This window comes from Tribolium madens, unplaced genomic scaffold (genome assembly GCF_015345945.1).
Source record: "Tribolium madens isolate multiple individuals breed KSU strain unplaced genomic scaffold, Tmad_KSU_1.1 Scaffold_19;HRSCAF=116;Tcas5.2_LG9, whole genome shotgun sequence".
Taxonomy (NCBI): Eukaryota; Metazoa; Arthropoda; class Insecta; order Coleoptera; family Tenebrionidae; genus Tribolium; species Tribolium madens.
The window spans coordinates 16536610-16552195 of NW_025400983.1; the positions used below are offsets into that span (position 1 = coordinate 16536610).

Consider the following 15586-nt stretch of genomic DNA (forward strand, 5'->3'; position numbering starts at 1 on the left):
GAACGCCCCTTTTCCTGAATAGGAAGTACACGCTTCATGTCACCAATTAGAACATGAAAAGCACTGGATCCAGTCTTCAGTAGGAGGATTAGTGTAGAGTTCCTCACAACCTGGACAGGCAATTCTCTGAGAATTATTCTGGTTCGGCCTGGCGATGTCTTTTGGTGCTTTCTTTGTCCTTTCTTTACTGCCTTCTCATTTGTTTCTTTCTGTCGTTTTTCCAATTCCTCTTTGACTGGAGTGCTAGTTATTACTGATGAATCCAATTTTCGGGTCTTGCGCTTCACAGTTCTTTCGGCTTTTTTGAGAGGATTGATGTCGTACGGTGTAACACTATAACTGCAGCTCGGTTGAGGGAAAGTTTGATCTTGAGCAGAAGGCAACGATGGGCTACATTGACCCTTAGTTATTGCTGGAGGCGCTACATGCTTTAATGTATTAATTAGTTGGCCTGGAGGAGTAGACGGAGGTTCTGAAGTCTTGGTTACGAAACTGGCTAAAGGCAGATCCTCTTCAGACGAATCATCTATGCTTGTGTTATCCTGATGTGTGCGGTTCTTCGTATTCTCGATTTGTTGTTTCTGCAGCCGCAAAATCCTCATCATTAAAAACTGATGGATCATATGGCTCAATTTCACATTTCTGAAAAGCTCTAATAGCTATTCCTACTGTAGCGGCTTTCAAATAGCCTTCACAAAAGATTCGTGCAATATTTTTATCACCAATTCTTTTTCCCGGATTGTTGACCATGTAGGCATCACATTCTTGGCTGAAATATGTTTTTAGAGGGCCAAAAAACCCAACATCTAGCGGCTGCAGCCGGTGGGATGTGTGTGGGGGAATTTCGAGCATGACTATCCCCTTTTCTCTACAATAATTAATTCCTTCCAGAGAAATATGCGACGTGTGATTGTCAACAATAAGAAGAACCGGGTCTTCCACAGAAGGTTTGGCGAATTTAGCGAAATGTTTCAGAAACATTAAGAAAGTTTCAGTACACATCCAACCATTTTTTTTGGCAGTTCCAGCTGAACCTGGGGGACTGTTGTGTAAAAGTTCTTTTCTCATCCGCACACGACCAAATATGAAGAAGGGCGGTATGTATTATTGTTGCACTCATGGTACATGCTACAGTTGTGTTTTTTCCACCCTCGGCTGAAACAATTTTAGCAACTCTTGTGTTTCCAGTTGCGCTTAGAACCTTTGGGAGCTTGTTGGGAACAGTGGATAAGCCGGATTCATCGTCATTAAAAATTCTCTCTGCCGAGAATGCATATTTCTCCCGAACATTCTTCAAATTATCTAAGAACTTTTCCACAGACACACGATTAAACCCCATCAGGCGACCAACTGCTGTTGCTTCCGGAGTTCTCAAACTCAAGTGGTGTTTTGACATGAAAGCTAAGAGCCACTCTTTCCCGGCCATTTTAATGTTTGATTAAATCTATGATTTATTCGGTTTTCTTCTGCAAATTCAAATGCGAGTTTTCTAAGCGACATTGCAGTAAGACCGAATCCCCGATTATCAAACTCTTTTACATATTTTACAAGTAATGCAGCTTGTTCATCATTAAAAGTGCAATGAAATCTACCCCGTGAGGCGGAATATCTTCATTTTTTTACGATAGCGACGCAAAGTAGCTTCCGGTATGTCGTATTCTTGAAGTGCTGCAATAAGAGCATTTTCATCCCAGGAACGTCTTGTACTGATCTTCACATATTTTCGAGGCATTCTGCATGAAAAACAAATAAAAAACAAAAATAATGTAAGGTAGATAAGATGTGAAATGAAAGGTAAGATGACGAATTCGTCATCTTATTCGTCACCTTACCCCCGCCATCTTACCCTTTGAGGTTATGTAACAAATTTTTATTGTTTGTGAAATTAAAAAATAGTGTATGAAAAGTATTGCAGTAATATGTGACACATTTAGTGCAGATTAAACCTAGCAAGAAAAGATTTTGTTAACTCACCTCAAATTTTTGTAAAAAGCTTATCAAGGTAGACCACGAAAGTATAGCACAACCCACAAAAACACAAGTGGCTACACATCTAGTTTAAATGTAGAGATCTTCGGGCGATATTGGGAATTTCATATCCCCACTCGTTAATGGAGTGTGCCACAGTGTCATTTTCAAATTATGTTTTTGTAGAAAAATATAACGAGCTTTCGTCATCTTACCTGCCTCGTCATCTTATCCCACTCTCCCCTATTAAAAAAAATAAATTACTATAGGGTGAAAATAAATATCCGATTCAGGTTGTACAAATAATTAAATGAGGCTGAATTCTGATTTGGTCGCTTAGGGGAGACCGAGGAGAGTTGTGACAATTTTTATTTTAATTAACATATCTCAGTCAAGAAACATTTTATATCATATGAGTTATATGAGTTAATGTAGCTCAATCTATACTCTTTAAGAAATAATCATCAAAATTAATTAAAATATTAAGGTTTCTGAGAAAATCTACGAAAATAAAAATTACTCCCCGTGCCACAACTCTCCTCATACCAAGGTAAGTTGTAACAAATACCAAGGTGAGTTGTGACACCTATGTATTTAGATTATTTGTTAAATAAAAAATACCATTATAAATAAATAACACATTTCTTTCGAACGAAGTACTTAGTTATTATTTGGTATGCATGTACGTACTAAAATAACATAATATTCAGTCAAAAATTAAAATTTGATTGGATAAACAATTATGGCACACGTATTGAAGCTCGCCCCCAGTGCAAGCTTCATGAGACCAGCCTTTGCATTCGAGACACTGTACCCACTTCTCTTTTGATTTACTATTGACAAAGGTCTCAAGGCAACACAAGCAAAAACAATCATTTTCTGCATCTTCTTCGGCTTCATCCTCTTCATCATCAACCTTATTTTTTTTATTAGTCTGCTTAATTTTTTTAGGTTTCTTTTTTTTTATCGCTTAAAACACGTTTTTTTACATTTCTTATCTTTCGACTAGCTTCTATGGCAGCAATTTCATCCGTGGTAGGTGTATCAGTAAGCACAGCAGATTTGATCTTGCGTCTATTCGGTTGGTTCCTTTTTCTTGGCGGAGCTTTTGGCAGCGGCCTAAGTGACTCTGGCGAGAACACATTAGAAGTAGTAGCAAGAGGACTACGTACTGTAGATGTAGAGGCAACGGGCTCGTTGGTGTTACTGCTCAGACCAGGTGGACTGCCACGTCAAATGCAGATTTTGTGATAGATGGGATATCATAGATGGTCATAACTTTCCCAGCATTTGAGCGCATCCAACTATCACAAGCTGTATTAATAGCTTTTTTTAGAGGCCCAAAGATAGCACGATCCATTAGTTGAAGCTTGTGAGTGCAATGTAAGCAAAATAATGCCGTTTTCTCTGCAGAATTCAATATTTTTCAAAGTCATATGGGAAGAATGATTATCCAGGAGCAACAGAGCTCTTTGCTCTTTTGATGGTCTAACATGATTTCTGAAATGCTCAAGGAAAAAGTGAAAATCGTCCTCCTGCATCCATCCAGATCCATTAGCTGTTCCTACTGAACCAACTGGGCCATCACGAATGAAATGTTCTTGGAATCTTTTACGTGGAAATATGAACATAGGTGGTATGTAATTACCTATAGCATTTCCAGCCAAAGCCAGAGTGACTAAGGTACCCCTTTCCGCCGATGTCATCGCACTGACCTGTTTTTCTTCACGTCGCGCGATTACTCTATCAGGCTTTTGAGCAGTAGTTATTCCCGTCTCATCGACATTCCAAATATCTTTTGCGTCAAGTCTATGTTTACTTAAGACACCTGTATAATGGTCAAAAAAAGCAGCTACATTCATTTTATTAAAGCTCGTGGCGCGAGCTATGCTCGTGGCTTGAGGCAATCTTAAAGATAAAATGGGATGTCGTTACATAAATAGTTTGAGCCACACTTCGCATGCCTTCTTGTTTTCTTCCCATGACGCCGGAAATTTTTTATTGCATTTTTTCGCTATCATATATGCCAAACTTCTTGTCTCTTTTGTTGTAAGCCCATAATTAGATGCTGCACATGTTAACAAATAATCTCGTAAAACATTTTCTTCCTCTTCGGTAAAAATCGTCGGGCTAAACAGATGGAGTCTCATTTGTTTGATTAGCTTGATTTGCCTTTTTCTTTTTAATATATCTTTGCAAGGACATATAGTTCAGATTGTAAGAGGATGCGGCATTTCGAAGACTTTTACCTCTTAATGTGACTTCCTCAAAAGCCAGTTCATAAATTTCGACACTACTCATACCCCTATCAGTCTTTCGTTTATATTTATTTGGCATTCTGAAACAAAAAAAAAATAGCAATTTAACATGCAATATGAACCACAAGACAAATAAAAGAACCTTGCCAGAGAAATAAACAATAATAGGAGAGTTGTGACAAACTGTCACAATTCGCCTAGGTGCAAAAAATAGTGAGCCGGTCAGAATAATAATTCTTAATGTCGAAATAAGATGTCAATACAAAAAAAACAATACTACGCTAGGAAACTTGAAAGACTTAAGCATATAAAAAAAAATATCATAACAATGCAAACATAATACAAAACGATATATATGTAATCAAAATTTTGGTAAAAAACTTAGTTTTGGCAATTTTTTGTACACTAATGTTGTATATTCACAACCGCTTTCCGCGCACTGTTATCGCGTACTGCGTTAAATAGCGAGTCTCAAAAACAACAAACGCGCGCTGTTGCGAGTTCGCTAGTAGTTATAGGTTCCGAGAAATCGACGATGTCACAACTCTTCTCTGTCACAACTCTCCTCGGTCTCCCCTACGCTCTTCGCCTTGGTAAATTTGGCAGTTTTGGAGACCTGCTGTCATTTTCCCGCGTCCCCCAGAAAAATGGGCGGAATTCTTGGTGCCTTTGGTTGGGGAGGCTGCCGGATTGTTGTCCTGGGGGGCTACTGGGGTGGAGCCCTGAGAGACTTTTGGAGCTGAACCCGCCACAACTGCCGACCATGTGGTGACAGTCAGGGGGGCTGTCTGGAGACGCCTTGGGAGGTCGCGGGCGAAGACCTCTTCTTCTTCCTCCTCATCGTCCGAAACTGGCGGTGATTTGAGATCTTCCTCCTCGGACAGGCTCGAAAACCTGTTCTCGGTGGAAATCTCGGGCTCAGGGGGACTGTGGGATGGTGCTGGTCGCTTCTTTCTAGTTTTGGCTGGACTGAAGTGCTCCGTCTCCATGTCGCTGTCGCTTGGGGGACGCGGTGTCAGACAAAATGTCTGCGATGCTCCGGATTCCAGTGAATGCGCCGAGAAGTTGGTAATGGTCCCTGAAGATGTTGTCGAACTTTGAGAGCTTGTCTCCGAAAAGACAGCGTCCTCGATGCGCTGCAGCCGTTCTGCGAAGGGGGCCATAGCCCCCTTCAGAGCGGCGGCGTGATTTTTTGTGCGGTTCTGCGAGGCTTTATACACGTCGGATCTTAGCGAGGGCCAATGAAGCATGAGCAGCGCGAGTGGGTGGAGCCTAGCTCGGTATTGAAAGCTAGCTCCGTGATTGGCCCGCGCGAGTGGAGCGGAGCTTTGTATTGAAAGCAAGCTCTGTGATTGGTTCATTTTTTTATGCGTAACCAAACTTTGCTGATTTTTGTACAATAACATTAAAATATGGCCTAGCTAATTAAGATAACTAACTAACAACTAAAATATTGATAAAAATATGTTCAAAATGACAACCTAACTATACAGGGCGTTTGAGGACTGCGAGCAAATATTTTAGCCACTAAAAGAACTCGTCGAAAGAAGCAACTTTCGTTATTCCAACTTTTGTCGAAAGCACGTCATTTTTGAGTTAAAATTAAAAATAAATTAAGGCTGAAAACCCGTCCTTCATAAGAAAACTCTACAGAACGTAAACAGCGTAAAGACAAAAAAATTATCGCTACATTAAGGTAGATCAGTGTCAATGTTAGTGGGTCAATACTTGCCGTTATAAAAATTGCTCGAAATGTTGCCCTTCGTTGATAATGCATGCTTGAACCCTTCGGACCAGAGAAGCTTGTGTTCTCGCACACATCCCCGGGTGATTTCTAATCGATGCGGCTGCTTGCATCACACGATCGGTCAGCTCTTCTAAGGTATTAATTGGAGCTGCATACACTAATTGTTTCATGTGACCCCACAAAAAAAATCACACGGATTTAAGTCTGGTGACCGCGGTGGCCATGCAACTGGACCTTGGCGACCAATCCATTTTTCTAGAAAATGGTTGTTCAACCAATTGGTGACGACTCTGGCATAATGTGGTGGAGCCCCATCTTGCATATACCACATGTTCCTCCGTATTGCCAAGGGCACGTCTTCCAACAAATCATCCAACACATTTTCTAAAAAATCGAGATAAGCGGCACCAGTTAATCGTTGAGGTAAAACGTGTGATCCTATTAGATGATCGTCAATTATGTCTGCCCAAACGTTTAACGAAAATCGGTCTTGGAAGTGATGCTCGTACACTTGATGAGAATTTTTATCAGCCCAAATGTGGGTGTTGTGGCGGTTGGAGATACCATCACGTGTAAAAATTGCCTCGTCCGTAAACAACACATTGCGTAAAAAGTTTGGCTCCTCATCAAGTTTTTGGCTTAACCATTGAGCAAAAACCAATCGTCGAGCCGGATCTTCGGGTTGTAGAGCCTGCACCCGCTGGAGATGGTAAGGGTGCAACCCTTGTTCGTGTAGGGTTCGATGAACTGTGAACGAAGAGACTCCTACACGATGAGCCACTTTGCGGATTCTCAAACTGGGATCTTTTTCAACGGCATCCAAAATTTCAGGCTTTGTTGGACCGCTACCGTAGAAGTGCTTGCGACCGTGATGTTTCTTTTTCGAATGCGCTCCTCGTACAATCGACGCGCTTCAGTCGCATTACCAAACGCCGTACTAACGCTTCAATTTGATTAGCGGCTGTGCTAAATAATTCCTTTATGACTTTGGCTTCAAAATTTTCCTATCTAAAATTTCACCCTTACGTCTACTTGCTCCTATTTTAATCAAATATTGTCTAACTTTCTTTAAGTCAGCAAAATTTTTTTAACTACTAAGATCCATAAAATTATTCTAGATACAACATTAATAGTTATTTAAGCTACAAGGAATGTATGAGAATTGCATGAGCCGAAGTGAAACTTAGGCCCTGCTTACCCTTCCGAGAAAAGTTAGTCCTTACATTCCGTGTCATTTATTATATTTTTTCCGCTACCGATTATTATTATTAGCCAAATTAAATTAACACACAAATTGGCACCATACTATTGGACGTCTAATTTTAGTTACCTATGAAAGTTGCTATGTAAACAATACATATTTTATGAAAAAAAGTAAAAGTCTGCGACAACCCGCAAGAACTTTTTTTTAGACCGTTAAATATCAAAATAAATGAAGCTACAAATATGTGTTTGGATTTACTACCATCGAAATCCAGAAAAAGGTATCAGTTTACGTTTGACGCTTTTTAAAAGTGGTGACGTTCGAAAAATGTAAACTGAAACTGAAGTCACCGGCCAGTTTATGGTGCCAATACTCAATGCTGTAGACAACTATTCTGTATAAAAAATCGTGGACATTTTTAAATTTCCAAAATTAGTCAGGATCGCCATGTAATGTTCGTTATGGACATGGAGGACGAACAGAAGGAAGAGGTTCTATTTTTAGGGCTTTATTGGGTTTACTTTTAGTAATCACTACATGATTGCTACTGTCTTCGCTGAAGACTACTGACTAGTCTATTTTACATACTCTGTTGGTCTAAAAACTAATTACGCTGTCAGCATTAAGCAATAATAACTAATTCTAGATCAATCAATGTGTTTTCGTCTTTAATAACTGGACTAAAAGCTTTCAGTGCATTATTGGTGCTGAGTACTTCATTTGAAACACATTCATACTAAGTTCGGTTACAATCAAGCCATTCTTTTTTTAAATACGCTACAAATTCCTGTTGTTGTCGCCATTTTTCAATAAATACATTTTGAATCACTTATAATAAAAAGACCCTGACTGATTTTTAGACGCAACCCAAAATACATTCTTACAGTCTTTATTATACAGGGTGTTTCACATAACTTTACGAGGCTTGCGCCTAATGCACCCAAATATACAAAAGTCACAGAACACTGGATACAAAAAATACACATTTACTTATTTAATTTTTGGAAACCCATGACAGTAGTTGTCAAACTAATCACTGTTTCATAACTAGTCATAAACTGCAGTTTTTCAGAAACAATTATCATTTGTTCTATCAAGAGACGGCATAAATATGATTCTAGTTTATCTATCTTAATCACTAACTAACTAAACGTTGTAATTTTTGAAAGGGTGAACAAACTAGAGAAGATTATCTAATTTTTCCAAATTTGTAATCGAGTTCGTATCGGAATATGTATTATAGATTGCATCTTACAGGCGCAGGCCTCGTAAAATTATGTGAAACACCCTGTATATGTATGATTCACCCTCTAGATTTGATGCTTAATCAAAAATGACTTCATCTTTGTTTAATTAAAGAGTATCAATGTCATTAAGAATTTTGATTACATCTGATTTAGGACATAATATAAGCTTTTCTCTGTACATTTTTCTTCATGTGATACCATCACGGCTTAATGATTCTTCTTCAGAAACTTGTTTTAAAGCATTATGAATAGCAGCAAAGGCATCACACACTGCCGTTTTTGAGCCAATCTGCTTGTCAAACACCTTCCCAACTTCTAACACCAAAGCTTTAAATATAAAAAAAATCTTCATGTTAAATGAAATTGTCTAGCTCTGTCTGTTGTAAACATATATCTACTACCAATACCGGAAACCCTTGTCAAATTAATTTGTAGGTAGCGTCTGCATGAATGTGCTTTGCACCAATCGCCAATTTTAATAAGGGTTTTGTTGAAACAAAACAACGAAAGTGTGAAGGTTCATCATATTCTGCATTACATAATATAATAAACCTTGTCTTTTCATCTTCAGGAACTGAGCAGTTGTCGGCTAAAAATTTTTCCAATTCTCTCAGACTCTAGTGTGAGAGCCAAACTTTTTTTTAGTGAAAGAAAATATCGAGCGGGCCAAAGAATATTGGTTCTCTCACCAAAATATTCTTGAAGATATTCAACTGATGCTAGTGCGGTGTGAGCTGTAGCTCCTGTTGGAAATATCCTTGTCCCAATTCATCGTCAGGTAACTGGTTAATAAACACATCTAAAACCTGTTTCCTATAAAATTGGGCAGTAATTGTTTCATTAAAAAAATTGTCCAAGTATTCGTCTTAACGATATGGCTAACCATACTCCAATTTTGAGTGGATGTAAAGGTGTTTCAACAAAGGTGTGGGGATTTTCAGCGCTCCATATTTTGTAATTTTGTGAATTAACATATCCCGAAAAATGAAACCATGCCTCATTAGTAAAAAAAGAAAGGTTTAGTAAGTCATTGTTGTTCAAGTTATTTTGAAACCAATTGCAATACTGAATACGATGTTGATAGTCTGCTGGCACAAGTTCCTGAACAGTACTGATTTAAGAAGGATTTGTAACAAATGCTTAATCTGTTGAGATATTCTTTGCAGACATATTTTGGGATTTTCTTTAATTCCTTGTCTCAAATTTTCAATAGATTCTTACGACAAATCAGGTCTTCCTGAGAATTTTTCTTTTTGCACAGATACAGTACCGATAAAACGATTTATTACATTTGGAATGTTTCTTCGCAACACTTATTCCTGTACTGAAAGGTCTGGAAATCTCGCATAAAATTTATTCATGCAAGTCGGGACAGAGTCATTCCAGGATCCATTATTAAAAACCCCATTGCGATAATAAGCCATAACGATAAATGTATCCTGTTCAATGATATGAAGATTGTTTGAAAGGGTCTAGTCGTATACAGGGTGCGCCAGAACTCGCGCCACAGAGAAAAATTTCAAGTAAGATAAGATACCAGGAACATGAAAAAAATGTTTAAAAAATTCTATCTGTCCAAAAATTTTGACATTTATTTTTTGACATTTGACATTTTTTATATCTATTTAATGATACTGATGATCTTGTATATTTTTTTTACAATTATTTAGCAATAAAAGCCACAAATAACATTGAACAGAATTACAATTTAGGATACAGCTTCCTTGTTTCCTCTTTTAATCGCCTATAGCCAAAAAACTTAGAAAATTATTTTTCCAACAGAAATAAATAGTGTCAAAGTGCAAACTTTAAACCCTCATAACTACGAAATTTTTATAGATAATTTTTTTTTAACATTTATTCCATGTTCCTGGTATCTTACCTTATATGGCATTTTTCTCTGGGGCGCGAGTTCTGGCGCACCCTGTATGTATGGGCTAGGTGCCCCAGCGTCTATTTTCGTAGGTATGCCAGTGATATGATTTGTTTGGCATAAAGTAGTCTTAGGTAAAATTTGTGATCACCAACCCCTCTAATAACTGAAATAGAGGAGTGCCAACTCTTAGCTTATTTTTTTTTCTGAATCACTAAGAAAGAAATTTGAATACACTCAACTCAGACTTGTAGAGAATTTTGAACTTTATTGCATATATATTTTTTTACGTTTTGTATTGAGAAATGCCAAACAGTTGTCAAAACTTCCTTACGTAGGAAAAAAACCCTAGATTTTCACAGTGTCGAAGAATAAAATATTTACATACTCTTACACATTTCTTTAACTTTAAAAATACCGCGACTGTTAAGTGAAATACCGGGGCTGCAATGATAGGTATCTACTATTTCGTCTATCGTACACCATGTTTTGTCTTCAGGTTTTGACCATTTCTAATAGTCATATTTTGTTTTCGTCATTACGCGCCCCATACCTCCATTTTCGTAAATGGAGATAATAAAATGAGGTTAAAATCGAGCGATCAATATAATTTGTAATCGAGTCATCTTTGCATCCGAGAACGTATGTCTGTTTTTGAACTAACTGCACGTGAAACGTCAAATAAAATGACTAGTCGAAAGGTAAAACGGCAAAATGGGCTTGAATTAGTCGCCGACGTATAATAATACGAGTAGGAACGTTCTTTTTTGGAGGTAAATTATAACTTTAGTTATTATAATCATCACCTTTTTGATCATGCCATTTTATCTTTCGACTTATCATTTTACTTGACATTTTACAGACATACGTTTTCAGATGCAAGGATGACTCGATTACAAATTATCTTGATCACTCGACATTTATTTTCATTAACTACAATAACATAAGTATCTTGTTTAATGTTTTTTTGTCAATTTCATGAGACCTTTCCTCTTCAGTCTCACTATTAGTGTCGTCTTCTATGTTGGAATCATTCTCAGATCCCTTAGATTTAGTTTTCTTTAATCCTACAAGTTTTTTATTTGTTTCTTTTTTTTTCCCGTTTTAGATTCCTTTCTTCTTTTTCCTTTTCTTTTTTTTTTGCTTTTCTTTTTTTTTTTAATAATTTTTTCATTGCTCAGAATTTTTTCTTTTCTTCTTTTTTTGGTTGTTTACAACAAATTTGGCCAAAATAGCACCCTTTTAAAAGATGGAATATCTAGAGGAATTTGACGTAAAGACGGCGTAGCCTTTTCTTCACAGGAAATCCTGCACCGGACGAATGAAAAATCTATTTCACTAAGAAGGTCTCCTCATTTTCCGTTTAAACTTTACTTGGACCCATCCGACGCGATGCGGGATATTTTCCAGTATATTTATTAAGTAATGTTGTTCTGGGTATCTTCTACCTTTTCGCCGCAGTTGAAACTCGCATACCGCTTGCAAAGCCTGCCTCATCTCATCTTCTGTGTAATTTAGAATTTTACGTAATGTTGCCATTTTCTATAATTTAAAAATCCCGCTTCACTTTGCGTGTCCTAGTATCTGACAAAATTGTGAACTTATATCTATTCTCCACCACTGACCTTAATATTTTGTTTTCACTAATTACTTTCATACTGGCAAATAAGGTAATAAGCCTACTTTCATATTTTTCAGTAAGATTGGTAAAAATGTGTGTTTTAAAAAAGATTATTTTACCACTTACTGTACTAAAAACTAATGTTCCTAAAGCTGAATACCCTTAACTGATTGACGAAAGTTAGACTTTGTTTGATATTCATATTTTAAAGTATGGCTATACCAGGCTTTGGTATTAGTGTTAAGGGGGCTTCAAAAGTTATTAGTAAACTTGTAACTTGCCTTTTTTCACAAACTTACATGAAAAAGCCAAGTTCTTGAAAACGTATATGTACCAATACCTCATGGGTTATCATCAGCTTTTGGGAAAACTTAAAATATCATGAACCAAAAGCTGACACTAAATAACATAAAGTTTATGCACCTCATATTATCTTTAAAACATGAAAATAATGGAATTTCAAATAATTAAATGTTGTTTAAATGTTTCACGAAGAATTAACTACATAAAACATAAACATTAGCACATTCCTTAACAATGGTCACACAAGAAGAACTTGCTCAAACAGGTGAGCTGTTTTAAGTGATATCAATTATTTTGTCAATTATTTTGAACAGTATTACCGACTAAGTTTGACAAACGTTTACTACCTAGATGTGTTTAGTTAAATTTAGATTTACTGAAAGCATTAGTTTGCTTATAAAACGAAATTTAGTATGTGTCAGCAAATGGGTCAGTGTCAGCAATTGGTACAATTACCTTACTTGCTATCTTCACCGAACTCAAAATTTATACCTTCAAAATCGTATTGGGATAAAATTAATGTCCCATCAGCTAATTGATGTGGTAATTCTATTAAAAACGTCACTGCACGTTTGTAGGCGCCACATGTGGCCTGAGGGTTGATTTCGGGACGATGTTGCATGAATTTATCAATTAATGAAAAAAATTCCCAATTTCGCCTCTGTTTTCCGGTGCTTCTGTTATGCAGTAAGATAGTCTTGTACGTACGTTTTAAACTTTTCCACTTAGACTCCACGTTATCAGAAGAAAAGGTTTTTTGAAAATTTTGACTACATTGCTTTCCAATTTTCATCCACAAATTTTTTTTCAAGCCTTTATCAAAGCTATCACTTTTCCATGCCTTTATTATACCCTCTGAGTGGTTTCTAATAAAACAAATTCCAACTTATTTTTGGTTTCCTTGTTCAATGGTCTTTCAAAAAGTTCACTAACAATTATTTATCACTAATTATTTCCTAAAAGCGATAGTTAGTGATAAATTAAATAAAGTAGGCTATGGAAAAAATAGAAAATTTTTATTTTAAAATATGTAAGACAAACAAACTTACTGTATTACAAATATTGCTCAAACAGTCCACCATTCTGTTGATCACAATAACTATATCTTCTAGCTACTCCTCTGGTGGCATTCAATATAAAGTTTGGTGGTATTTCGCGACAAGCGTTGATTATTCGCTGCCTTAAAAGCTCTTCGTTTTCTGGCCGTGTAAAATAAACAAGATCTTTCAAGTACCCCCATAGTCAAAAATCGAGAGGTGTTAAGTCGGGCAATCGCGCAGGCCAGCTAGCTAACAGGTCCATTTGTCCCGATCCACCTTGCACCAAATTCGGCGTTTAACCATTTAACATTAATTCTAGCATTATGAGGCGTAGCCCCATCTTGCTGAAAATACACTGCCATCCGTTCAATAAGAGGCAAATTGTCAACAAAATTAACAGTTTCTGTAGTCAACAATTGATTTTATTTTTCTTGATTTAGCTTCCCGTTTATGAAATAGGGCCCGATCAGACGATTACCTAAAATGCCACACACCACACATTGACACTAAATCTTCGCTGAACATTTCTTTCTTCAACAATTTTTGGATGTTCTTGGCTCCAATAGCGGTGAATATTTCTATTGTAAATGTCATTATTACTAAAAGTGCATTCATCCGACCAAATAATTTTTCTATAAAAAAGCGGATTTTGTGCCACCATATTTAAATAGAAATAACAAAATTGCTGTTTTGATTTTTTGATTGTGATTTTCCTCTATGGCGTGCACTTTTTGTGGCACATATGATTTAAATTTAGGTTTTTTAAGAATTTTGAGCACAGTTGCGTGTGATGCACCAACGTTACTTGCAATTTCTCGAGTTGAGGTACTTGCATTTTCTTCAATACTCAGAAGAACATCTAATTCTGTCTCTCTTTGAAATTGGCGATGTTCTGATGTAGGTTTTTTAAAAGCTCCAAACATACTCAAATTATCTTCAAGTCGTTTAAATTTTCGACGATTTGGAACTTCTCTCGTCGGAAACCGCTGATGGTAAAGCCGTTGTGCTCTCCAACTATTTTTATCGGATTCAAAATATACTTGAATCATGTCTGTTAAAACATCAGTATCCATGATTTACACCAAAAAGTATAAAAACACTAAGATGACAGCAAAAGAAAATGCAAACTATAATTAACATTTGTCAACATTACTTGATGTTATTGTTTTCCATGCCTACTTTAATAAATATATTATTTAGCGAATATCTCACGAACGGTTCGTTTTAGGCATATGGTACAAAAACTTTTCAAAAGACAATTAAACAAAGAATCCAAAAGCAGTAAAATATGGGTGTTCCATTTAAAAAATTAAAGTTGATGTCACTTCCGGTAAAACAGGAAACAGCATTGATTGAGCATCTATTCTAAAGAATAGAAGATCATCAGAAAAGAAAGGTTTTTTGATAATGTGTGTAACACAGCAATGATTGCCTTTAAGAATATAAATTCTTCGTTGCGTAACTACTTGAAGATGGGCTTCTAATGGTATGACAGCGGGATTTTTATTTGAATCACATAATGTGTAATACCTATGCATTTTTTACAACTCTTTTTAATGGTAATTCAATTCAGTAAGCTCACTCTTGGTAAAGGTTTTGTCTTGGACCGGGAAGTCTGGATCTAACACATTATCGTCGTTATAGTTTTGGTTTTCAAGTCTTCCTAATTTTTTGTTTCTACGAAATGATCCAGAAAGACTGAGTCTGTTGGTAACAGATTTGAAAGTACATTTGTTAATAATTTGAAACACTGCAACCGCATACCCCCCAAGAATTGTTAATCAAAAGCGCACTCCAATGGTAAGCTTTAAAAATTAGAGTCAGGATTGACAACAGGTTCATTCATTGTGGATCACTTTGTATAAATAATTAATCTGCATTTTACCTTTTCTGCATTTATCTTTATTCTCAGCCATTGATACAATTAACCACGTAATGTATAAAGCAGAACGAAATTACAAAATCAAACGTTTAATTAAATTTACTGTTAATTGACGTTTTTGACAGTTCTTAATCACAACGTCCTAGGTTTATGAAAAAAGTTTTAATTCTTTATCTCGTTGGTCCTACTTCTCTTTCTTTTGTGGATGTTACGATGTCGTTCGATCAGTAGTTTATGTAATAAGTAAACATTATAAGGGTTTTTCAATTACGAGCGAATTGTTGAAGAACAAGGGACTATCGCCCTTTGCCCTCAAAATTCTCAAGTAATAAAACCTGATAACGTTACGTGCCTCGTAACACGTTTTATTTTACCTAAAAAAAAAATTCATAAATTAGACGTGGTTAACACTGTTACATTGAATATACACCCAATATAAACAA

At 36.5% G+C, this 15586-nt stretch overlaps 1 protein-coding gene across 1 annotated transcript; it reads right to left on the reverse strand.

The window, feature by feature from the left end:
• Positions 1-6139: 6139 nt before the first annotated feature.
• On the reverse strand, positions 6140-13855 carry LOC123011749. Its single transcript, XM_044409354.1, has 2 exons — positions 13740-13855; positions 6140-6884 (listed from the first exon to the last, which is right to left on the reverse strand). Exons 1-2 carry the CDS (start codon positions 13853-13855, stop codon positions 6140-6142), a joined length of 861 nt encoding a protein of 286 aa, XP_044265289.1.
• Between the last annotated feature and the right edge of the window lie 1731 nt (positions 13856-15586).